Source organism: Pongo abelii, chromosome 1 (assembly GCF_028885655.2).
Source record: "Pongo abelii isolate AG06213 chromosome 1, NHGRI_mPonAbe1-v2.0_pri, whole genome shotgun sequence".
Classification (NCBI taxonomy): domain Eukaryota; kingdom Metazoa; phylum Chordata; class Mammalia; order Primates; family Hominidae; genus Pongo; species Pongo abelii.
The window spans coordinates 137,790,692-137,815,318 of NC_071985.2; the positions used below are offsets into that span (position 1 = coordinate 137,790,692).

At 39.4% G+C, this 24,627-nt stretch overlaps 1 protein-coding gene and 1 long non-coding RNA gene across 17 annotated transcripts in view; one reads left to right on the top strand and one right to left on the bottom strand.

Moving 5' to 3' along the window:
- LOC103892008 (uncharacterized) overlaps nucleotides 1-24,547 on the top strand; it is a 76,492-nt gene extending 51,945 nt beyond the window's left edge. The window contains exon 4 of the long non-coding RNA XR_656250.2: nucleotides 22,324-24,547. This is a non-coding gene — a long non-coding RNA (uncharacterized LOC103892008). The remainder of the gene's footprint in view (nucleotides 1-22,323) is intronic.
- The window catches only part of TLCD4 (TLC domain containing 4), a 115,394-nt gene that overhangs the window by 9,083 nt on the left and 81,684 nt on the right, over nucleotides 1-24,627 (bottom strand). For all 16 annotated transcript variants that reach the window (XM_054530990.1, XM_054530991.1, XM_054530977.1 and 13 more), the window contains one exon: nucleotides 13,658-13,731. In XM_054530990.1, the coding sequence (XP_054386965.1) occupies nucleotides 13,658-13,731 (74 nt within the window). The remainder of the gene's footprint in view (nucleotides 1-13,657; nucleotides 13,732-24,627) is intronic.

Consider the following 24,627-nt stretch of genomic DNA (forward strand, 5'->3'; position numbering starts at 1 on the left):
TAAATACAAGTTTGAATATTCTCTGTGATCTTGAGATTTAAATAAACTATTTATAATACATTCCTGCTGACAAGAGTCCATGTCTCTGAATCGAGACCTCAAAGCAGATATATGGTCCCAGCTGCCAAAAAGTGACAGAGAATTTTGGACATTCCACATGTCCAAATGATGGCTTCATCTTACTTTACAACATCTGCTTTTGGTAAAGTTCTTGTAGTCTTGTACGTTGCAGATATTTCAGAGAAGAGAGAGAACTCTGGTCAAAGCAGAATTATCTGTAATTTTGATATAAATTATGTTTAAGAGCCCAATATTTCTGTGTATGTAACCATTAAGTGATTAATTGTTTACTTAAAAATACTATTCCTTTGTGTGCTACCTCCAAAGTCCTCAGTCTCAGTAAACTCATAGGTTAATGGTGGCATTCCACTTGTAAACAGAAAATTACAATACTAGAGCTTTGTACAAGGTACCATGGCAGCAGAGAGAAGGAGTGTCTAGAATGGTTCAATAAATAATTTCTGGAAAAGATAACCTAAAACAAAAAAATACAACAAAAAATGGATTCATATAAACTCAAGCAAGAGACCTTTGGCAACATCTAGTTCAGCCTCATTTTATAGACAAGAACATTGATGTTTAAGAAAGATAAAACACTATGTTACTTAACATAGAAATTAATGCTGGAACTCAGAAATATACTACTAATTTAGTTCTCTTGAATCTCTCTGTACTTAATGATCAGTTTCTTGAGTCGCACTGCCCAGACCTAACTTCTAAACAGATTACTCCATCTTGTGTTGGTGCCTGGTCCAATCATCAGTGGTCAACTAAGGGTGGGATCACGTCATACAAAAATAGCTGAATCCTACCCTATTGTTGGTAGGTGGTACTCAGACAAAGGATTAGATGAATACATAGAATTGTCTACCACAGAAAGAATTTTACCACCATATTTGCCTTAAGAACTTTTGATTACCAAGTCAGAAATTTGTCTTCTATATATCAAGAAGGCAAAAGTCAAGAAGATTTTCAAGCAGAATGGAAGAACTTCATGAAAGTGAAGGCTCTTGAGGAAAGACCTTGTCAAGCTGCAGAGGACTGTATCCATTGCAAGAAATCACTCTGTGTATGGCAGAGAAGAAAGTTTTTGCAAAGGACAAATTGATGTCTCAGAAGAAAATTCTAGTTTTGCTTTAGGAAGTTTGCTTACAGTTGCTTAGCAGAGGAGAATGGTTGAACAGAGGAGAGAGAGAGAGAGAGGCAGAGAGAGAGAGAGAGAGAACAGAGAGAGAATGACAAGAAAGAAAGAGCGGGAGGGAAAAAAGGAAGGAAGGAGAAAGAGAAGAAAGAGGGAGATGAGGAAGGAAGAGAGAAGAAAGAAAAACAAAAGAAGAAAGACAGAGAGAGAAAGAAAGAAAGAGAGAGAACCAAAGAGAGAGAAAGAGAAGAAAGAGAGAGAAAGATAAAAGAGAGACGGAAGGAAGAAGGAAGGAAGGAAGGGAAGAAGGGAGCGAAGGAGGGAGGGAGGGAGGGAGAAAGGAAGAAAAGAAAGAGAGGCAGGCCAGAATGGGATTATGAGGGTCTAATACAATAGGCTACTGAATGAGATGTGATGGGGAAAGCAAGTGAAAGCTGCATGCAGCTTATCAGAATCAAAAAACAAGGTAATCAGAAACAGCAACAGCAATAAACCCTTATGGCTAGGGACTCCAGCATTGCTACAATTCTCAGAGAAAATACCTGAGATAATTTATTATCCAGACATCTGAAACCATCTGTGCATCATATTGAGGGCATATCCTGGTTGAATAATGGTAACATAAGAATTAATGAAGTATTTTCCTTTGTAAATGAAATACTGATGACTATATGTGATATAACAGAAAAGTAGATGCCACTTATTGTCACAATGATTGAGAAAAACAAGCAACATGAGCATGCTGTTTTTTACACAAGAAGATAGTGCTATGAGCTCATTGTAAGATATATGTCTGCCTGGTGTTGTTTTTATAAAGAAATCAAAAAGCAAAGGAGGTTGAATGTCTCCTGGATCCAAACAAAAATAATAAATAAATTCTAGAGCTCGTTAAAAAAAAAAAAAAAAAAAAAAGAAAAAAATCAATGTGTCAGTGGACTCATACAGTTCAAACCCATGTTGCTCAGGAGTCAACTGCATTAGAGTCCATCAACCATGAATTCCTTCCACTCTGACCCCAAGATCTCAAAACTTCTTCTCAGGCACCTTTACCTTTCAACTCAGAGAAGAATCCTCACCTTCTAGGATTTATTCAATAAACTACCCTGCCTTCCCTTGTTCTATCAAGTTCCCCTTCTATAAATTGATTCTTCTTTTACCAACATGCTCAATTCCTGCTAATCCAAAAACCTCCCCTCCACTGGTTCTCTTCTCTGCCAATTTTTTGAAAGGAGAGTCAGACATATTCACAGACATTCTTACTACACTCCCAAACCCAAGACGATATGACTGCAACTCTACAAAAGAAATTGGTCAGTTAAATATGTGCACATGTACCCTAAAACTTAAAGTATAATTAAAAAAAAAAAAAGAAAAAAAAGAAATTGGTCACCCATAGCTTCCTCATAACCATAGTGTTAGCTTCTGCCAATTTTTCCATCTAACCAGTGCCTGGTCTTTAAACCAGTTTCTTTCAAAGGAAAGAACCCAAATATTAATTCAAGGTGAAATAATATTTACATAACTGTCCTCCTTACCTCCCTCTTCCATAGCAGAAAGATCACTTACTTTGTTGGAATCCACCTCTTCTTACCTAATTAGAACATTCTTTCATTCTAGCAAATAAAGGCGAACAGTTTGTGAAGGTATGTACTGAATCTGAGAGGAAAGAGGGGAAGGGAGGAAAACATGCATGTGGGAAGGAAGGAAAGAAGAAGAAGAACACTTTCTTTTACCCACCATTTACTGTTATTACTAAGACAAGCATAAAAGACAGCAAATTGTATGTATTTATTAATACAATCCTCCCTTGACTCCAGAGAGAAAATCCTAATTTTGGTCATTTAGCAATTATTCCTCCTCCTACCCTTCCAAAGGAACTTGAACCTTCCCATTAAGTTTACTGGGAGTTAATTGTGTAGAGGTATCGTACTCACTAAAAATTGTGTAAAAACTAGAAAAAGTGTAAAAACTAGGAATTATTTGCTCTAATTCACATTTGGAAAAAGGATGGAGGGCTATTTGCAGGCACAGAAAAAAAAAGTGAGAAAAGAGGACAGGGACAAATAATTGATCCTTAATGGCACTGGTTTGTTGAGTTTTAGAGGAGTTGAGAGTCAGAAGTTTGAGAGAGCCTTAGGAAAGCTGTGGGGTCAAGATATTGTGAGTCCAAGAGGAATGAAGAGAATTTTAAGAAGTGCTGTTGTGAGTAACAAACTGGATCTTTGTTGACATCCCTGGAAAAACTCCAATAAGGATTTGGATGCTGTACTGTTTCTGGAACTCTGTGAAGGGACTGGGCTGTAAGCTGACTCTACTTACATCTTAGTTGCAAATGTAATTTCTTCAGGCATGTAAACATTTGTATTTAATAAATATTAACCCTGGAAGGTTAGGAATTTAAGAACTGAATTTTAGACAAGTTTGCCTCCAGCTCCATATTATTTTGGTTCCGCTACTACTCCTAAATTATTCCCTCATTATATCTACTCTTCTTTCTCTGATTCTCCAATCTTGTTTTTTTGTTTTTTTGTTTTTGTTTTTTATGTTGTTGTTTTTTGAGACGGAGTCTTGCTCTGTCGCCAGGCTGGAGTGCAGTGGTGCCATCTCGGCTCACTGCAATCTCCGCCTCCAGGGTTCAAGCGATTCTCCTGCCTCAGCCTCCTGAGTAGCTGGGACTATGCGCCACCACACCCAGCTAATTTTTTTTTGTACTTTTAGTAGAGACGGGGTTTCACTATGTTGGCCAGGATGGTCTCGATCTCCTCCTGACCTTGTGATCCACTCGCCTTGGCCTCCCAAAGTGCTGGGATTACAGGCGTGAGCCACCACGCCTGGCTGATTTTCCAGTCTTAAACATTTAACTCTAATCTTCTAAATATATCTTTTCTCACAGGTTAAAATATCACCTTATTCTGATCATCCCAACATTCCTCTCTCGAGCTCTCACTAAATTTCCACTCAGATGCTCTGTTTGTCCTCTTATCCAATATCTCTGCACTAAATTTGTCACCTTCCCTCCGAGTCTTCCTAATTCCCTGTCACTTTTGATGGGCACATTTCTCTCGGTCCAATATAGGATTTGTCTTAAACTTGTCCATATTCTCTAATTTTTTATCCATTCATTGCCAATTTCATTTCATTTCTTCAAAATCTCTATTTTGTCATCTCTCTAGTCCCACAGCTTAATATGGACTCCTATTTACTTTCTGAACTAATAAAATTATACTGTCCATTCACACAACTAAGAACTGGGTAACCTAACCCAAACTTTTGTCTCCAGTGTTACAGTCTATCCTACAAATATCAAAAGTTATAACCACTCAGTGCTCTTTCCAGAAAGTCTTTCTCCACTATAATCTCACTGTCTACTGGGTCAAGTTCAATCAGCTCTCCCAGACACTCAACATCCTCTACATCTATCCACCCTACTCCTAAGACATACTCTTTGATCCTACACTTTCTCTTTCCCATAGCATGTTTATTTCACTTTTCAAAATCCTATGCTGATTCTTTTCTTCTTGAATGACGGCCCTTCCCTCTCTATCCACTTCTTTAAAAAAAAAGTCCTAAAACATTTCAAAAGTGTATGCCACGTTCTCCGTGAAGCCTTACATGACAAATATCAATCAATGATAGGTCTTAAAATGTGGTTTATGGGAGGTCTTCAAGATACAATTATTTTAATAATAGTATTAAAACATTATTTGCCTTTTTCATTGTGCTGACTTCTATACTGATAGTGTAAAGTGCTAGTAAATAAAACTGTTGGCATCTTAGCACAAATAAAGAAATGGTATTAGTAGCCACTGTATCCTTTCCCACCACACACTTGTTTGCAGTTAAAAACAAAACCAGAAAAAAGTTTCAGTTAGAAATGCCCTTAATGAAGCAGTAAGAATTATTTATTATTTTTATTAAATGACTTCTGAGTATGTGTCTTTTTAATATTCTGTATGATAAAATGGGAAGTACACATAAGGCATTTCTGCTACAAAGTAAAATGGTTTTCTTGAGGAAAAACCCTCAAGTGGTGGTTTAAATTGTAAGCTAAACTACCAGGTTCTTCCACAGAATGCCATTTTTACTTGAAAAAAAAACACAATAAACTACGATTGCTTGAGCCATCTGGCAGGCACTCTCTCAAAAATAAAAAAAAAGTGGGCTTGTCACATAAAGAAAAGCAACTGACAGTTTTGATGCCAACAACAAAATTTGAACTTTCAAATGAAAATCAGAATATTGGAAAATTTGTATCTGCAACTGTGAGCTTGACAGCCTCTCAATACTTAAAGACTTTTCTAATGAGATCTGCAGTGATATTTTAAATGTCATCTAATAAATGTTCAACATTTAGAAGACCTACATAACTCAATGAGCCAGTATTTTCCCAATGACCAAGACATGATGAATCAAAATTATGCATATGTAAAAGATTGAAGGCCTGCCAGGTGCGGTGGCTCACGCCTGTAATCCCAGCACTTTGGGATGCCGAGGCGGGTGGATCACAAGGTCAGGAGTTCAAGACCAGCCTGGCCAACATAGTGAAACCCCATCTCTACTAAACATACAAAAAATTAGCCGGGCGTGGTGGCAGGTGCCTGTAATCCCAGCTATTCAGGGAGGCTGAGGCAGGAGAATTGCTTGAACCTGGGAGGCGGAGGTTGCAGTGAGCCAAGATCGCACCACTGCACTCCAGCCCAGGTGACAATGCGAGACTCCATCTCAAATAAATACATAAATAAATAAATAAATAAATAAACAAACAAATTTTAAAAAACTTTAAAGCCCAAGAAAGGCCAATGAATTTTAATATAGCAGAGTATGAAAAGTTCATTGATATGGTTTCAGATTTCACATTTACTTACCCTTTAAGAAACTACCTCTTGGTATATTTTGATGACGTATTAAGGAATATCCACAATTATTAGTATTTGAAAAGGCCACTAAAATACTTTTTTTCTATTGCGTAATTAACTCTGAGAGGCCAGATATTTTTCATATGCTTCAAACACTACATATCACAACAGACTGAAAACAGAAGCCAATCTGAGAATCCAGCTGAATTCTATCATTCCAGATATTAAAGAGATTTGCAAAAATGTAAAACAATGACACTGTTCATACTGTTTTTTTTGTTTGTTTTGGCAATGCAGTTATTTTTCATACACACACAAATATTGTGTTAACATGGAATATTACTGTTAATATTCAATGAGGTAATAATTTTTTGTTTTTTTCTGAGACAAAGTCTCACTCTATCACCCAGGATGGAGTACAGTAGCATGATCTCGGCTCACTGCAACCTCCACCAACCGGGTCCAAGTAATTCTACTGCCTCAGCGTCCCGAGTAGTTGGGACTACAGGCATGCGCCACCACGCCCAGCTAATTTTTGTATTTTTAGTAGAAAAAAGAAAAAATTGTATTTTATATTTTTAGGTACTATTTTCTCAAACACAGACATGAAGCCAGACACTATATCTAAAGCTCCTTGAAGTCACAGAATGGGACATTTAGGTACTGAAGAGGTATTTAATAAATATTGAATGAACATATTAAGAAACACAGGTGCAAAGCTTTTACAAGGTATTCAATTTCAATATCAATTCATAAAATATGTCCTCAAAAACAATTAAGAGCATTTAGGCAAGAAAGAAGTTAGCACCATTAAATTACTTTATATAAAAGAAACCTGCGTGTGGGCATAACTCAGCAGCAGAAATTTCACTGAAGCCCAGGTGTCTAAACTACTTCAGTATTTTTTCACTCTATACCCCAGCACATGTATGCCATGTGCCTTCTTATATACAAAGCTCTAAAATGGAGAGAAAATAAAAATACTTCAAATTAAAAAAGAAAACAACTAAACTATGGAAACTCTGACAGAAGCTGTGCTCAATTTGTTACAATCTCCTTACTGCCCAATGATACCATTTCTTATTCATATTCTAACACCAGTTCTCATTTTCTTAACAGGAAGGATTCAAAGCTTTTAGATAAAGGTACAGTATAATTTTTTATTATAAAATTATAAAATTAGACTATCTCTAATTTTATAATTTTTCTAAAAGAGTTTCAAACAAAAACAAATGGAGGTGCCTATTAGTGTCAAAGGTAGCTTTATCCTGCTTCAAAATCTCATAATCAGAATCATATTCAAGAGATAGAATTAGCTAAAGCTTAACTTATCACCTCTTGGGAGTCAATCATTCAAAAAGCAATCAAATGGCTACTACATGCCAGATAATGTGTGGACACTGGACCATGCAAAGTTTAACAAAATTTGGCCCTTGATCTAATGAGATGTAAAGACAAATAGGAAACATAAAAAAGACAGAACTTTGCAATAAAATACATTAAGTATAGTAATATACACATACGTTGCTATTATGAAAGGATATGTAAGAGGCACCCAACTCAGCCTGGAAAGAGATGGGTTTTAGTGATGGAAATTATCCCTGGGTTGAGTTCTAAATAACAAGAGGACAGGAGGCATTGCCAGTAGATGGACAAGCTGGTGTGAGATGAGAGTTTGAGGGGCCATGTGTCAGAAGGAGATAAGACAGCTCTTCTTGCAGAGCTTTCTGTGTCACACTGAGAGCTCATATTTTATCCTATAAGCAGCCAGAGCCACTGAGAAGTTTTAACCAAGGAAGCTGCATATTTTTTTCTTCTTAAGCTATGTCGTATGCTCCTACAAAGCCATATATTTCTTTATTGTGAAAGATAATAATATAGAAGAGAGATGAAAGGGGAACAGGATAGGAGACAGGAGATGGTCTGTGACAAGGGCTGGAAAACTATTTCCATAAAGAGCCAGACAGTGAACATTAAAGCAGTAGCTGTTGGAGGCCATCTGTTCTCTGTCAGAACTACGCAATTCTGCCATGGTAGAATTAAAGCAATCATGGCAGAAAAGTGAACATGGCTGTGCTCCAGTATAACTTTGTTTACAAAAACAGGCAGCGGGTCTGGCCCATGAGCCATGCATGGTTTGCCAGCATGGCCTAGAGCCCCACTGACCAAAAGAACTTTCCACAATAATGAAAATGTTCTACAAAAGGTGTGTTGCTCACACATACCTGTAGGTTCCGTGTATGGCCACATGGAGCCATAAAGCACTAGAAATACCAGAAGTTAGACTAAGGAATTGAATTTTTAATTTTATTTCCTTTAAATGATTTAAATGTAAATATTCATACATGGCTTGTGGTTACTCTACCAAACAGTACAGAGTTAGAAACTGGTAAGGTAGCCAGCAAGAGATGGTGAACTAGGGCACTGAACGTAGAGACAGAGAAGAGGTGGTAAAGGTGACAAATATTAGGAGGTGATATGGTAGAACCTAATGCTGGACCAAATATAGTGAGGGAGAAATAGTCAAAAACACTTCACCCATGTTGAGCAGCAGTAACCAAGTGGACAGCTGGGCCGTGCACTGAGTATAGAGGGAAATATGTTGTGTTACTTTACACATGTTGATTCAACGTGCCACCTAAGAGAATAAAACACTTGACTATAATACAAAGAAATAGGTAATATTAAATATGTTCTTTTCATAGATAAAATGACTATAATACAGGAATATTAAGTAACTTGTCCAAGGTCATTGCAACTTGAGTTTATCTGATTCCAAAACTAAGGCACAGTCCCTTACACCAAGATGAGTAAATAGTTAAGAGCTGACACCTTGGGAGGAAATAACTCACCCAGAGAGAAGCAGGGAGAATATTAGTGAGAATGTCTCAAAAAAAAAAAAAAAAAAAAAAAGGCTGGGCATGGTGGCTCACGCCTGTAATCCCAGCATTTTGGGAGGCCGAGGTGGGTGGATCACCTGAGGTCAGGAGTTCGAGACCAGCCTGGCCAACATGGCCAAACCCCATCTCTACTAAAAATACAAAAATTAGCCAGGTGAGGTGGCAGCGGATGCCTGTAATCCCAGCTACTCAGGAGGCTGAGGCAGGAGAACCGTTTGAACCTGGGAGGTTGGGGTTGCAGTGAGCCAAGATCACACCACTGTACTCCAGCCGGGGTGACAGAGTAAGACTCCATCTCAAAAACAAATAAATAATAAAAATTAAAAAGCGGCCGGGTGCAGTGGCTCACACCTGTAATCCTAGCACTTTGGGAGGCCGAGGTGGGCAGATTGCCTGAGCTCAGGAGTTCGAGACCAGCCTGGGCAACACTGTGAAACTCCATCTGTACTAAAATACAAAAAGTTAGCCAGGTGTGGCGGCATGCGCCTGAAGTCCCAGCTACTCGGGAAGCCAAGGCAGGAGAACTGCTTGAACCCGGGAGGTGTAGGTTGCAGTGAGCCAAGATCACGCCACTGCACTCTAGCCTGGACGACAGAGTGAGACTCTGTCTCCAAAAAACAAAAAAAAAAAAAAAAGAAGAAGAAAAGAAAAAAAGACAGTTGATCCAGACTAATCACCTGGTAAACACACTAATGTCAAACCTCTTGATAAAGAGACTGAGACTAATAAAATTTGTAGCAAGAGAGCCTTCATCTATGGGATGCTTTTAGAAGAACATACTTAGTCTAGGATTGCTTATGGTAAATGACCCAGGAATTAATGGACTTATGAGATCTGACCCCCTTGAGAATGTCACATAAGCTATGTAACTCAAGATTAACTGGAGGTGTTTTATCACCAAGAGAGCTCCTTCTATGTAAATGATATGAACTGCACACATCACCTAGAGACCTCACAGGTTCCCAGGTGGTCTGGTGGTTAAACAAAAATTTTAATAAAAAATAAAATTATTTTTAAAAAGAGACCTCACGAGTAATCTTGTTCCAGAGTCTACCCTAGGCACACAGACCTAGGGAGCCCTGTCAATCATCCTGAACGTCTTCCTGCTTTGCTTGTGCCTCCAATGGCCAGTATCTTCGAAATTATTCATGAGGCTTCATTCAGGGTAAGCACTCTAACTTATGTGTCTCTGATGTGGAATACTCCCAACTTTCTGTGTTATCCCTGTACTAAATAACAAAAGACAACATATAATCATAGAAGCCTTCCCCAGGTTTTAGATTTTGACTAAGACTTGAAGGATAAGTAAATTTTTCAAAGATGGGGAGAAAATGGAGGATATGAATAAAGGAAGAAATATGAGAAAAATCCAAAGGAACATAAGACGGTAAGGATACAAAACTGATTCTAATGAATAATTTAAAAAAAGAGGCTGAAGGCATATGGAGCACATCACAGAGAACTTCAGAAGTCAGAGAGAGATGTGTAAACAGGATGCAGCTTTTAGTGAAAAAATAAGGTAGTGAAAGTGGAATGTAAGAAAGATGATTCTGGTAACACTGTGAGGAAAGGACTGAGAGAGGGTGTATCTGGAATTAGGAAGTCAGTTAGAAGCTACTGTAGAAATTAAACCCTTGCATGTATGGCCAAATGACTTGACAAGGGTACCAAGACTACACAATGCGGAAAAGATAGTCTCTTGAACAAATGTGCTGGAAAAACTACATATCCACATTCTAAGAATGAAGTTGGACCCCTATACCATATATAAAAATTAATTCAAAATGAATTAAAGACCTACACATAAGCCCAAACTATAAAACTCCTAGAAAGAAATATAGGGGGAAGGCTTCAGGATATTAGACTTGGCAATGATTTTTTGGATATGATACAAAAAGCACAGGCAACAAAAAAACAGACAAATGGGACCTCATCAACTCTAAAATCTTCTGCACATCAAAGGAAACAATCAGCAGAGTGAAAAAGCAACCTATGGAATAGATGAAAATATTTCCAAATCATGTATTTGATAAAGTATCAATATTCAGAATATAGAAGGAACTACTACAACAAAATAAATAACCCAATTTAAAAACGGGCAAAGGGCTGGGCTCAGTGGCTCATGCCTGTAATCCCAGTACTTTGGGAGGCCAAGGTGGGAGGATTACTTGGGGTCAAGAGTTCGAGACCAGCCTAGCCAACATGGCAAAACCCCATTTCTACTAAAAATACAAAATTAGCTGGGCATGGTGGTGTATGCCTGTAATTCTAGCTACTCAGGAGACTGAGGCACAAGAATCACTGGAACCCAGGAGGTGGAGGTTGCAGTGAGCCAAGATCACGCCACTGCACTCCAGACTGGGTGACGGAGCAAAACTGCATAAAAAAAAAAAAAGGAAAAAATTGGCAAAGAACTTGAATAGGCAATTCTTTAAAGATATACAAATGGCCAACAAATGCGTGAAAAGATGCTCCACACCATGAATCAAAGTAAAATGTAAATCAAAACCGCATGACCAGCCAGGCATGGTGGCTCAAACCTGTAATCCCAGAATTTTGGGAGGCCAAAGTCAGAGGATCGCTTGAGCCCAGGAGTTGGAGACCAGCCTGGGCAACATGGTGAAACTCCTTCTCTACAAAAAATACAAAAATTAGCCAGGTGTGGTGGCACATGCCTATAGCCCCAGTTACTTAGAAAGCTGAGGTGAGAGGATCCTTTGAGCCTGAGAGGTCAAGACTGCAGTGAGCCAAGATCATGCCACTGCACTCCAGCCTGGGAACCAGAGTGAGACCCTGTATCAAAAAAAAAAAAAAAAGAAAAGAAAAGAAAAGAAAAAGAAAAAGAAAAACACATGACATACCACCTCCACCCATTAGAATGGCTACTATCAGAAGAACAGAAAACAGCAAGTGTTGATGAGGATGTGAAGAAATCAGAACCCTTGTGCACTGTTAGTGGGAATGTAAAAAGATGTATGCATTATGGAAAACTGTCTGAAGGTTCATCAAAAAATTAAAAGGACCATCATATGATCCAGCAATCCCACTTCTAGAAATATATCCAAAAGGATTTGAAACAGGGTCTCAAAAATATATTTGTATCCCCATGTCCATTTCAGCATTATTCACAATAGCCAGGGGTGCAAGTAAACTCAATGTCCATGGACGGATGAATGCATAAGGAAAATGTGTTACACATACAACAGGAATATTATGCAGCCTTTAAAAAGAAGAAAATCCTGTCATATGCTACAACATGATACATTTCAAGGACATTATAGTAAGCAAAATAAGCCAGGCACAAAAGGATAAACACTGTATGATTCCATTCATATGAATTATTTAGTCAAAATCATAGAAACAGAAAGTAGAAAGGTGGTTGTCTAGGGCTTGCAGGAGAGGGAATTAGTGTTTAACGGGCGTAGAGTTTCAATTTTGCAAAATGAAAAAGTTCTAAAGGTCTGTTGCACAATAATGTGAATATACTTAACACAACTGAACTGTATTCTTAAAAATGGTTGAGATGGGCCAGGCACAGTGGCTCATGCCTGTAACCCCAGCACTTCAGGAGGCCGAAGCGGGTGGATCACTTGAGGTCAGGAGTTTGAGACCAGCCTGGCCAACATGGCGAAATCTCGTTTCTACTAAAAATACAAAAATTAGCCAGGCATGGTGGTGGGCACCTGTAATCTCTGCTACTTGGGAGGCTGAGGCAGGAGAATCACCTGAACCTGGGAGGTGGAGGCTGCAGTGAGCAGAGATGGTGCCATTGCACTCTAGCCTGGGCAACAAAGCGAGACTCCATCTCAAAAATAATAATAATTCACTAGTGATGACTATCAATATTACAAATTGTTAGTTTAGTTATTTACATTGTATGTATTTAAAATAAAAGTAGTCTTTTAAAAAAAATAAATTTTTTACAGACAAGGTTTCTCTGTTTTGCCCAGGCTGGATCTCAGCTCACTGGACTCACTGCTTAAACTCTTGGACTCATGCGATCCTTCCACCTTAGCCTCCCAAACAGCTAGAACTATGGGCAAGCACCATCGTGCCCAGCTAATTTTCTTTTCTTTTTTTTTGTAGGGATGGGATCTCACAATGTTACCCAGGCTGGTCTCAAACTCCTGGCCTCAAGCAATCCTCCTGCCTCAACATCCCAAAATGCTGGGATTTATAGACGTGAGCCCCTGAGCCCAGCCAAAAGTAGCCTTTTAAATTTAAAAAATAAAAAGATTATGTATTTCAATGAGGCACTAAGATAATGTCAATATAAGAATTTGGGGACAGGAGGAAGTTAGTGTCAGGAATATGAGCTAGACTCAAAATGAGCCACAGTGATATTTGTCCTTTTCCATAAAGAGCCCCCCTCAATTCTAAGATTCAGTGAATACCATTCGTCTTGCAGTGTACAACATGGAGGGTGGAAGAATGAGCTGGAAGCAGGCATCATAAAGCACCATCGTACTGCAAAGAGCAGGGTTTAAAAGCTAGCACCACCACCTGCTAGCTAGGGAAACTTGGGTAAGTTACTCTAACCTTTCCAAGGCTCACTTTCCTCATTTGTATGATGGTGATGACAATTCATATCACAGATCCGTATCTTTTATATAGTAACTTTAGGATCATGGGAAAAGGATTTGCCCAAACTAAAAATAAACAGCACGACTTTAAAATAATCAATGATATCAGTAACATACCGCTGATTCACAAACGGGCTGGAAAGCTCTGCAAGCAGGCGAAAATTCCCAATGTATGCCAGCACTCCATTTTTCTGAATGATAAACATAAAACACAATGTCAAGGATAACATTCTTAAAAAAATCCCCAAATACCGTAGAAATATCCAATAGCTTCTCAGCATAATATAACAATCAATACCAAAACAGATCAAGAAGTTTTCTACCTTTTACTGTTAAACTGATTTTCTTCATGAGAATATAGAAAGATCCTTGGAATTCTACAGTATTTTTAAAAAACAGTAAATTATACACTTATGTTTACTTAAGTATACAGTGCCCACTTAATGAAAATAGGCTTCAAGCAGTTGTGTCACGTTAAACAAGAGAACTCTGTAAATAACCATTAGTAATGGCATTTTCAAATTACTGTAGAAAAGAATGATCACGTGGCACGCTCCTGTAGCCCCAGCTACTCGGAAGGCTGAGGCAGGAGAATGGCGTGAACCCGGGAGGCGGAGCTTGCAGTGAGCCGAGATCGCACCACTGCACTCCAGCCTGGGCGACAGAGCGAGACTTCGTCTCAAAAAAAAAAGAATGATCACAAAGTACTGTGAATTTCATAAGATGAGGAGTTTTATAACAATTTAACACCTGATAGTAACTCACTTTATATCCATTACTAAGTGGAAGCACCTTAAAAATCTCAAAAAAAGCACTTATCCTCAATAACAATACACAAGCCTGTGAGTACAGGTGTATTTGCCCAGTATGACAACGTATGCCACCATGTTTGTTCTGAAAAATATATTTGTGAATCAGAAGATCCTGGAGCTAAATTTAGGATCTTTGAGACCTTTCTAAATTTAAACATAATACCTAGTACATTCTACCAATTAAATAATATGAAAAGTTTAGCAGAGTTAGTAAACATTGGAAGGAAAACCAAAAGTATACATTCTAAAAATTTTACTTAATATACTTTAAAAATTGCTACTAAGTAAATGGAGTCACTCCAGCACTTCCAATTAAACCAGAATTATGATTACATGCCAAAGAAAACAGTCCTCCCCACCCTAATACATTAGATGTAAACAAAAGTTTGGAAACTATTTTTCTACTGGCTATACCATGCTGCCTTCCAAATGAGAACAATATGAAGCATTAAAAAAAAATAGGTGGACTTTTTATTTGATGATTTTTAGTATTTATTCATGAAAATTACTTTAGGGATTCAAAATTCTAAGCTAGATTATAAGAACTACCTTTAACAAGGTTAATCTAAAACTTTTTATAATCACAAATTCATTATCCTTAGCAATACTGGAATGTGTGATGAGGAAGAAGGAAGGAGGGATGGCCAAAGACACAGAAACAGCAGGCAAGAGGAGCACTGAATGCACAGGGGGTGACCAACTTTTCAGAGAGTCAACCAGGGCACAGCCATATCAGTCCAGAGACATAACAATGTAGGAGAAAGAATTATGCACAGGTTTTATTACTTTAACACACAAATAGGAAGAATAGGTATTTATTTGAAATTATTATTCTATACTAGTTTTCTGTTATACTAAATGCTTTTATTTAAACAAGATGGAAGAAGTGCAGATTAATTTAGATGTGCTTGCCTGTCTTATCCCAGACTTGAGAGACACAGTCTCCTTAGGTGCTTGCACATCTCCTTCACCAAGCCTGTATTAATTAGTTTGTTAGCGCTGTCATAACAACGTACCAAAAACTGGGTGGTTTAAGCAACAGAAATGTATTGTCTCACAGTTACAGAGGCTAGAAGTCCAAGATCAAGGGGTTAACAGGGTCATGAGCTCTCTGCAGGCACTAGGGAAGAATCTGTTCTAGGACTCTCTGCCAGCTTCCTGCAGTTCCTTGGCTTGTGGCAGCCTAACTCCAGTCTCCACGTGGCATTATCCCTGTGTGCATGTCTGTCCAAATTTCCCCGCTTCACAAGGAGATCAGTCATAGTGGATTAGGGGCCCACCATATTTTAATACAAACTCATCTTAACTAACTACATCTACAATGACCCTATTTCCAAATGAGGTTACATTCTAAGGTACTGGGAGTTATGACTTCAACCTGTGAATTTTGGAGGGCACACAATTCAAACCGTAACAACGCCCAACCCCAAATTCTTTCCTGCCTATTGTGCAATATGTTCTGTTTTATCTCCCTAATTAAATTTTGTCTTTCCCTCTGTCTATAACATATCATTATATACTAATATATATAAAATAACACAGATTTCCATATACAATAATAACTTTCCTTCTCAGTGATGTCTGGGACACTCCGGTGTTGATATCATAACTGTTCTCATTTTCATTATCTGAACTCTCAGAAAATACAGTCACAGTATTCACAGTGTGGTAGGTTAAACTAACACTATGTCAATACAAATCAAAACAGTTAATCCAATGGGCAATGTCAATGATAGACTGTTACTGCTCACAATTACAACACACTTAAGTTGCATCAGTGGATGATCCATTATTGTGAACTGCAAATCATAGCTGCCGTGATTTTTTTTTTTGTATCACAGGAAGGGGTTTCCCGGGCTGCAGGATTTTCAGTGGTAAAATGGTACGACTAGGATATCTCTGAACAGGCCACTCTCATCTTTGTTTTATTATAAATGCATTTGGGCTGGGCATGGTGGCTCACAAAAGTAATCCCAGCACACTGGGAGGCCGAGGCAAGAGGTTCGAGACCAGCTTGGGCAAACATAGCAAAACACCATCTCTATACAAAAATTTAAAATAACAAATAAATAATTCATTTTAATACATATTTGAAATCACATTTGCGGCTAAAAAAAAGGGATGAGAAAAGCACAAATGTCTGAGCCCTCTAATTTATTCAGCATAAAGAACCACTTTAAAGATAATAAGGAACAAATTGCCATTTGCATTTCAAACTCCTTAGGTATTTTGTGTGCTTTTTTAATGAAAAAATTTGGTGGCTTGTTCAAAGTTTAGGTGAGTTTTCTCAAAAGAATTGCTTGGAATATTTAAGAAGAAGTTAAAATAATAAGTAAAGTAAAATAAGAGAAACTAAATGTTCTGTTTTTTTGCTACCTCTATAGTTAAATTCTGTAGCAAATTAGGGCAAAGGACAACTTTGAAAATAGTACACAACTAAAATATGACTCTTGAGGGGACAAAAAATGAAAGGAAAAAGTTATTTTAATGAGATTCTTACTTGAGCCAGACACCAGACATAAACATCTTGGAAAGATTTGTATTATGGCTGGGCGTGGTGGCTCACGCCTGTAATCCCAGTACTTTGGGAGGCCAAAGCGGACGGATCACGAGGTCAGGAGATCGAGACCATCCTGGCTAATACAGTGAAACTGTCTCTACTAAAAATACAAAAAATTAGCCAGGCATGGTGGCGGGCGCCTATAGTCCCAGCTACTCTGAAGGCTGAGGCAGGAGAATGGCGTGAACCTGGGAGGCGGAGTTTGCAGTGAGCCGAAATCGCGCCACTGCACTCCAGCCTGGGGGACAGAGCGAGACTCTTGTCTCAAAAAAAAAAAAAAAAAAAGAATGATTTGTATTATTATAACCCCTCACTAAGATAGATTCATGTATGTAATAAACATGAAGCATTAAAAAAATTATAGGTGAACTTTTTATTCCTTAAGGATAATTTCTCTCATTCACAACACTGACTTTCTTCCGTCAAAGGTGATTTTTCTTCTGATCTATTTTTCCTAACAATTCTCGTTAGTTGTTCTAAGTCTATGGCATTCTACATAACTACGTTCAATGTTTAGAGAACATGACAGACCAGACTGCTGCAAAATGTTGAGTTAATGTGTTCCTAAGGTCAGCCAAAATTCTTGCTAAATTTCTTACTGTATCCTTCAAATAAATAGTTTTTCCAAAGATAAGATCAAATACCAAAATTTATTTTTATACAACTTATGAAGTATTTTAAAGCAGACTCCCCAAAGTCACGTAAAATATCAAAATACTATAGCAGCAACAGCCTGAGCCTTAATTAAACTTTAAAAACCATTTTAGGCTGGGCGCGATGGTGCACACCTGTAGTCTGACTCAGCTACTCCGAAGGCTAAGGCAGGAAGATCACCTGAACCCAGAAGTTTGAGGTTGTGGCTGTGAGCTGTGATCACACTACTGCATACCAGCCTAGGTGACACAGTGAAACCGTTTCTTAAAATTTAAAAAAATTCTAAAAATTTCTCTCTAGTTAATATTAACTTTAAAAATAAAAAAATCATGAAATATACTATATTTAAGACCTTTTTTGAGAGTTTAAAAGATGACTTTTTCCAACTCCTTTCATACTGGTAAAGAATTAAAAGTATTAACCAAAATACCAAATTAATATCAGATAAAACCTGACTTCATGATTTTCATTAAGTATTAAAAGAATCAGTGTAAAAATGGTAAATTTGATGTTATGTTCATCTAAACAACTTTGGCCAAAGTGCAAATTTTCCACGCTTTGAGGAAACTGTCTCTTGAATTTGAAAAGAGTTGGGCATAACATCTTGGCTCCTCATTCCTCTCTCCTCTTCCCAAAGAGAATGGTTAGTTCTAGTATTTCTAGCCCAATGGTTCTCGTGTAGTTCCCAGATAAGCAGCATCAGCATGACCTGGGAACTTGCTAGATATGCATATTCCAGGGCCCCATCCAAGACATACTGAATGGGAAACCATGAGCGGTGGGACCAGCAGCTGTGTTTTGCGGGCCCTCCAGGTGAGTCCAAGGTACATTAAAGTGAGAGAAGTGCTTTCCTAGTCTAGAAATAGCCAGCGATCTATAAGCCCCAAGGAGCTAGCTCCCTACTTCTCAGAAACTATGCTGAGCAAAGGTTTACAAACACCCACCCCAGACTGCACAGCTCTTAAGGTGGACCTGCTACATTCCTCTAGAAAAGTTTTTCCTGACCCCTTAACTCTTAGGTGGGAGAACTCCCAGTCAATTGCCTCCGCAGATCTCTCTGCTTATCTGTGAGAGTACTTAGCTCCTTGCAAATATCTACATTTCCTGTTCCTTATTCACTATTATATCCATAAAGCCTTACACAGTGCCTGGCCCATGTTTCCTGAGTTGAACCATGCCTTCTCAGTGCTGTTAAACAAGCACGTCACCTCTAAAGTCAAAATCCCAAGAGTCCTTCAGGCCTATTTCTGAGTGGGAGAGAGGATTATCAGAATATTAGCCTTTGGCTGGACGTGGTGGCTCATGCCTATAATGCCAGCAGAGGCAGGAGGATCATTTGAGCCCAGCCAGGGCAACATTAGTGAGACCCTGTCTCTTAAAAAAAAAAAAAAAAAAAAAAAAACACTCACATTTCATTCCAAAAGAAAAGGAGAAAACCATCCAGATTTTAATCTCATAAAGATATCAGCGGAACAGAATTAGAAGTTATCAAATTTGTTATGAGAAAATAAAAATGTCTGAATCTCCAAACACTGATACATTTAGAGTTAGTGAAGCAAGGCTGGTAAAAGTGGGTAAGCAAGTAGAAGAGGTAGGGGAATGTGGGGCCATTGTAACAGAAGGAAAACATTTACAAGCAGACAGTTAGTGAGCACAATAGCAAACTAAGGAGCAATAGGATGTAGTCTAAAGGAAAGACAAACCAGGGTTATAGCTCTGACCTTACTAGCCGTGTGACCTTCTGCCTATTACTAAACTCCTCTGATCCTATTCCAAGAAATCTATAACGAAGGGTTAATACTTTTAAACAGGGCTGTTGTTAAGACTGTATGGCTGCCATTACCACCATCATTGTCCTCATCACTTTACAAAACATAAAACGAGAGATTTAAAATTAACGGTAGATGGAAGTGTCTAAGAATGCCATTTGATACTGCTGGCATGATGGACCCAACACCAGGTCGTGAGGGTGATGAAGTATGGCGGAGGCAAAGAAATGAAAAAAGACCATTTACGAGAGAAAGTGGGTCCAGTGGGCCAACACTAAGTATGGAGGCTGCGAAGGCCCCGAACTCTGGAAGCCCAGACTATTTATTGGTGATCAAACAAAGAAACGGGTGGTAAGAATGTGGGGGTCGAAAGGGAGCGTTGCATTAAGCACATGATTTACAGCTGTGACGGTTTAGCATATGCTCTGCTACTTGAGATAATGGAGAGCAGGTTCTTTTAACTCAAGATACAATCGATCCTGGGAGAGCAAGGAGCAAGGAGCCAGCAAGTCTAGACACATTCCAGAGCCACGAGCCCTGGATTCTATCCAAGCCACGAGCGGTTTTATGTCCTGGGCTTAGATTATGGTGCGTCAGGGTAGCCTTCCACCCTTTGGCACAGAGCTTGGTGTTCCAAAGACCACGAGGGGTTTTAGACCCTGGACCCCGCACATGTTCCAAGACTCTCTTACATTATGTCAGACATGCAAGCCCTGCCTCAGCTTCTCTCCCAACACTCAGCTTTTCCCAACAGATACCACCACTGTATCCCAATGCTGACAGAATTTCCAGAAATATTTACTGGCAAACTTTTTAAAACTTACTCTATTTGAGCAAATCATTATTATAATTAAGCAATTACATTTTGGGAGGCAGGGATAGTTAAAAGCAATTAAGTTTTGGGAGGCAGAGACAGTTAATGACAATATGCCGGTGGTATGGAGGGCAGGATTTGAATCCTAGCTCTGGCGGCAACTTTGGGCAAAGCTAATCTAAATTTCGGTTTCTCCATTTGTAAAATGGGCACAATGTCATCTTTATAGCAAGACTGACATGAGAATAAAATGAGACGCATACTGATGGCCATCAGGAAAAATACTGATCGCCATCAGTATGCGGCGCTCAAAAGAGAAGGCACTCAAAAGAGGAAAAAGGACTAGGTACAGTGGCTCACGCATATAATCCCAACACTTTAGGAGGTTGAGGCAGGAGGATCGCTTGAGATCAGGAGTTCTGGGCCAGCCTGGTCAACATAGTAAGACCCCACGTCTACAAAAAAAAATTTTTTTTTAATTAGCCAGGCATGGTGGCGTGCGCCTATAGTCCCAGCTACTAAGGAGGCTGAGGCAGGAGGATCACTTGAGCTCAGGAGTTAAGGCCGTAGCAAGCTATGACTGCACCACTGTACTCCAGCGTGGGTGACAGAGTGAGACTTTGTCTCTAAAAAAACAACTGAACAAGGTAAATTTTCTTATTATAAAGACAAGGCTTAAAAGGGCCTATTCCTTCCTGCCTAGGTGCAATCATTCACACCTTGTTACTGATGCAAAGGTGACCACACAGGTCTAAGGTTCAGGCCTGGATGATGGGGAGGAATGGATGATTAGACAGATCATTATAGTCAGGAAGGACTGGATGCACTACTAATGAACACTGCTATTTTACTATAAAAGATAACCTTACATGAACAAATCACCCTCCAAAAGTAGTTGTTACTTTCTACTTGTTGTAGAAAAGCATCCAGGATGAAAAGGAAAATTAATACTTCTAAGGGTAAACTAAACTGTTTTATTGATCCTATGGTTTTTGTCAGCTTTTCATCTCACTTTGCACAACTATAATATATTTCATCCAACCCAAACTTAACTGTGTTCATGATGACTTTATGTTCATCATACCGCAGTGTGGCATGGTTGAAATGGCCTCTGAAAATTACCTACTTTCTATTACCCACAGATTTTTAAATCCCACCCACAAAAGCCCTTCCAGTTTGCCCTCAGCTTAGGGTGGACTACCCCATGGTGAGGAGTGTAAGCAGCTCACTGCAACTTGGGACTGCTATTCAAAAGTCCCAAAACTATACTGCTATCTCAGATTTCCACCTGCCTGTCCTACTTCTGATCCTCACAACCCAAAAAACTTAACTGAATCCAATCTCCTTTTCATATAAACCTTCTGATATTTACAGACAGTGTATGTTTATTTTCTTTCCCAGTATCATTTCCACATTGCTCAGGTAAAGACTCTTCTAGCCAACCCTTTTCAGAGTTCCTGATCCCTATTAACTGCAGTCTTCACAAAACAAAAATAAAACAAACAACAGAAACCAAGCAGCCTCTTGATGAAAAGAACTAGTTACACAATGGTTCTCTGAAGAGAATTTTGGCAGAATGAATCAATATCCTTAAAACATACATATACTAGGCCAGGCGCAGTGGCTCATGCCTGTAATCCTAGCACTCTGGGAGGCGGAGGCGGGTGGATCACCTGAGGTCAGGAGTTCGAGACCAGCCTGCCAACATGGTGAAACCCCGTCTCTACTAAAAAATACAAAAATTAGCCGGGCATGGTGGCAGGTGCCTGTAATCCCAGCTACTTGGGAGGCTGAGACAGGAGAATCGCTTGAACCCGGAAAGTGGAGGTTGCAGTGAGCCAAGATCAAGCCATTGCACTCCACCCTGGGGGACAAGAGCGAGACTTTGTCTGAAAAAAAAAAAAAAAACACACACACATACTATTTGCCCAAGAATTCCACTCAACAAAATTATTCTTTGAAAATAATTATTCATGTGCACAAATGGGAAGATATATGGATATTCACTCAAAGTTACCTATGACACTGAAACACATAACAATAGGTCATTGGTTAAATGTTATTACATATCCATATGCCACCAATAGAGATAATGATACCACCAGATAGTCTGAGAATAAAAACATCTTCAGAACTTGCAACAGACTCAGAGTTTACCTCCTTCGCTTTCTTAGGTATCATTTGAGGATATGCTGCAGCAAAATGAGTGAATAAACAAGAAAGTCAAAGACATGGGATTGAGGAAACAGTGACTTCAGCCCAAGATTGGAATGACAGGGAGCCCCAGGCCACTGGGCAGCAGCACAGACAGCAATCTGTTCAGACTGCAGCAGAACAGCAAACTCCTGGAGCAGGTATGTGAGAGCTGGGAAAAGATGGTTGCAGAGATGGAGTAGTATCCTTGAGGATATGAAGCTACTCAAATATGTAGTAAAGGCAAATGATGGGGGAAAAAAGGAAGGCAATTAGAAATTCCAAAAAAATTACACAGGAAATGTAATCTGGGTTCTGCAATCAACTATTTTAATACAATCATAATAAATATTTTACCGATTTTCTGTGTGTAGATCAACTGACTACAAAGAAAAACTTACTATGATTACAGAATACAAAGTAGATATTTTTAATTCTCAGCAATACAAAAGTACAAGTGATAAAAACTGAGAAGCAAAGTAGGAGTTAGAGAAGTAGAAGAAAAAATTGGGGCACTAATACCTTCATTTTTAAAAGTATCAAGAGGTGGCGGGGGTTCCAAGATGGCCGAAAAGGAACAGCTCCAGTCTATAGCTCCCGGCGTGAGCGACGCAGAAGACGGGTGACTTCTGCATTTCCAACTGAGGTACCACATTTATCTCACTGGGGCTTGTCAGACGCTGGGTGCAGCCCACGGAGCATGAGCCGAAGCAGGGCGAGGCATCGCCTCACCCAGGAAGCACAAGGGGTCAGGAATTCCCTTTCCTAGCCAAGGGAAGCCGTGGCAGATGGTACCTGGAAAATTGGGACACTCCCACCCTAATATTGCACTTTTCCGACAGCCTTAACAAACAGCACACCAGGAGATTATATCCCGCGCCTGGCTCGGAGGGTCCCATGCCCATGGAGCCTTGCTCATTGCTAGCACAGCACTCTGAGATCAAACTGCAAGGCGGCAGCAAGGCTGGGGAGGGGCGTCCGCCATTGCTGAGGCTTGAGTAGGTAAACAAAGCGGCCTGGAAGCTTGAACTGGGTGGAGCCCACCACAGCTCAAGGAGGCCTGCCTGCCTCTGTAGACTCCACCTCTGGGGGCAGGGCATAGCTGAACAAAAGGCAGCAGAAACTTCTGCAGAATTAAACATCCCTGTCTGACAGCTTTGAAGACAGTAGTGGTTCTCCCAGCACAGAGTTTGAGATCTGAGAACAGACAGACTACCTCCTCAAGTGGACCCCTGACCCCTGAGTAGCCTAACTGGGAGGCACCTCCCAGTAGGGGCCGACTGACACCTCATATGGCTGGGTGTCCCTCTGAGACGAAGCTTCCAGAGGAAGGATCAGGCAGCAACATTGGCCATTCTGCAATATTTGCTGTTCTGCGGCCTCCACTGGTGATACTCAGGCAAACAAGGTCTGGAGTGGACCTCCAAACTCCAACAGACCTGCAGTTGAGGGTCCTGACTGTTAGAAGGAAAACTAACAAACAGAAAGGACATCCACACCAAAACCCCATCTGTATGTCACCATCATCAAAGACCAAAGGTAGATAAAACAATAAAGATAGGGAGAAACTAGAGCAGAAAAGCTGAAAATTCTAAAAATCAGAGCGCCTATTCTCCTCCAGAGTAACGCAGCTCCTCGCCAGCAACAGAACAAAGCTGGACAGAGAATGACTTTGACAAGTTGAGAGAAGAAGGCTTCAAACAATCAGTAATAACAAACTTCTCCGAGCTAAAGGAGGATGTTCGAACCCATCGCAAAAAAAGCTAAAAGCATTCAAAAAAGATTAGACGAATGGCTAACTAGAATAAACAGCATAGAGAAGACCTCAAGTGACCCAATGCAGCTGAAAACGATGGCACGAGAAGTATATGACACATGCATAAGAAGCTTCAGTAGCCGATTTGATCAAGTGGAAGAAAGGGTATCAGTGATTGTAGATCAAATGAATGAAATGAAGTGAGAAGAGTTTAGAGAAAAAAGAGTAAAAAGAAATGAACAAAGCCTCTAAGAAATATGAGATTATGTGAAAAGACCAAATCTACATTTGACTGGTGTACCTGAAAGTGACAGGGAGAATGGAACCAAGCTGGAAAACACTCTGCAGGATATTATCCAGGAGAACTTCCCCAATCTAGCAAGGCAGGCCAACATTCAAATTCAGGAAATACAGAGAACACCACAAAGATACTCCTCGAGAAGAGCAACTCCAAGACACATAATTTTCAGATTCATCAAAGTTGAAATGAAGGAAAAAATGTTAAGGGCAGCCAGAGAGAAAGGTCGGG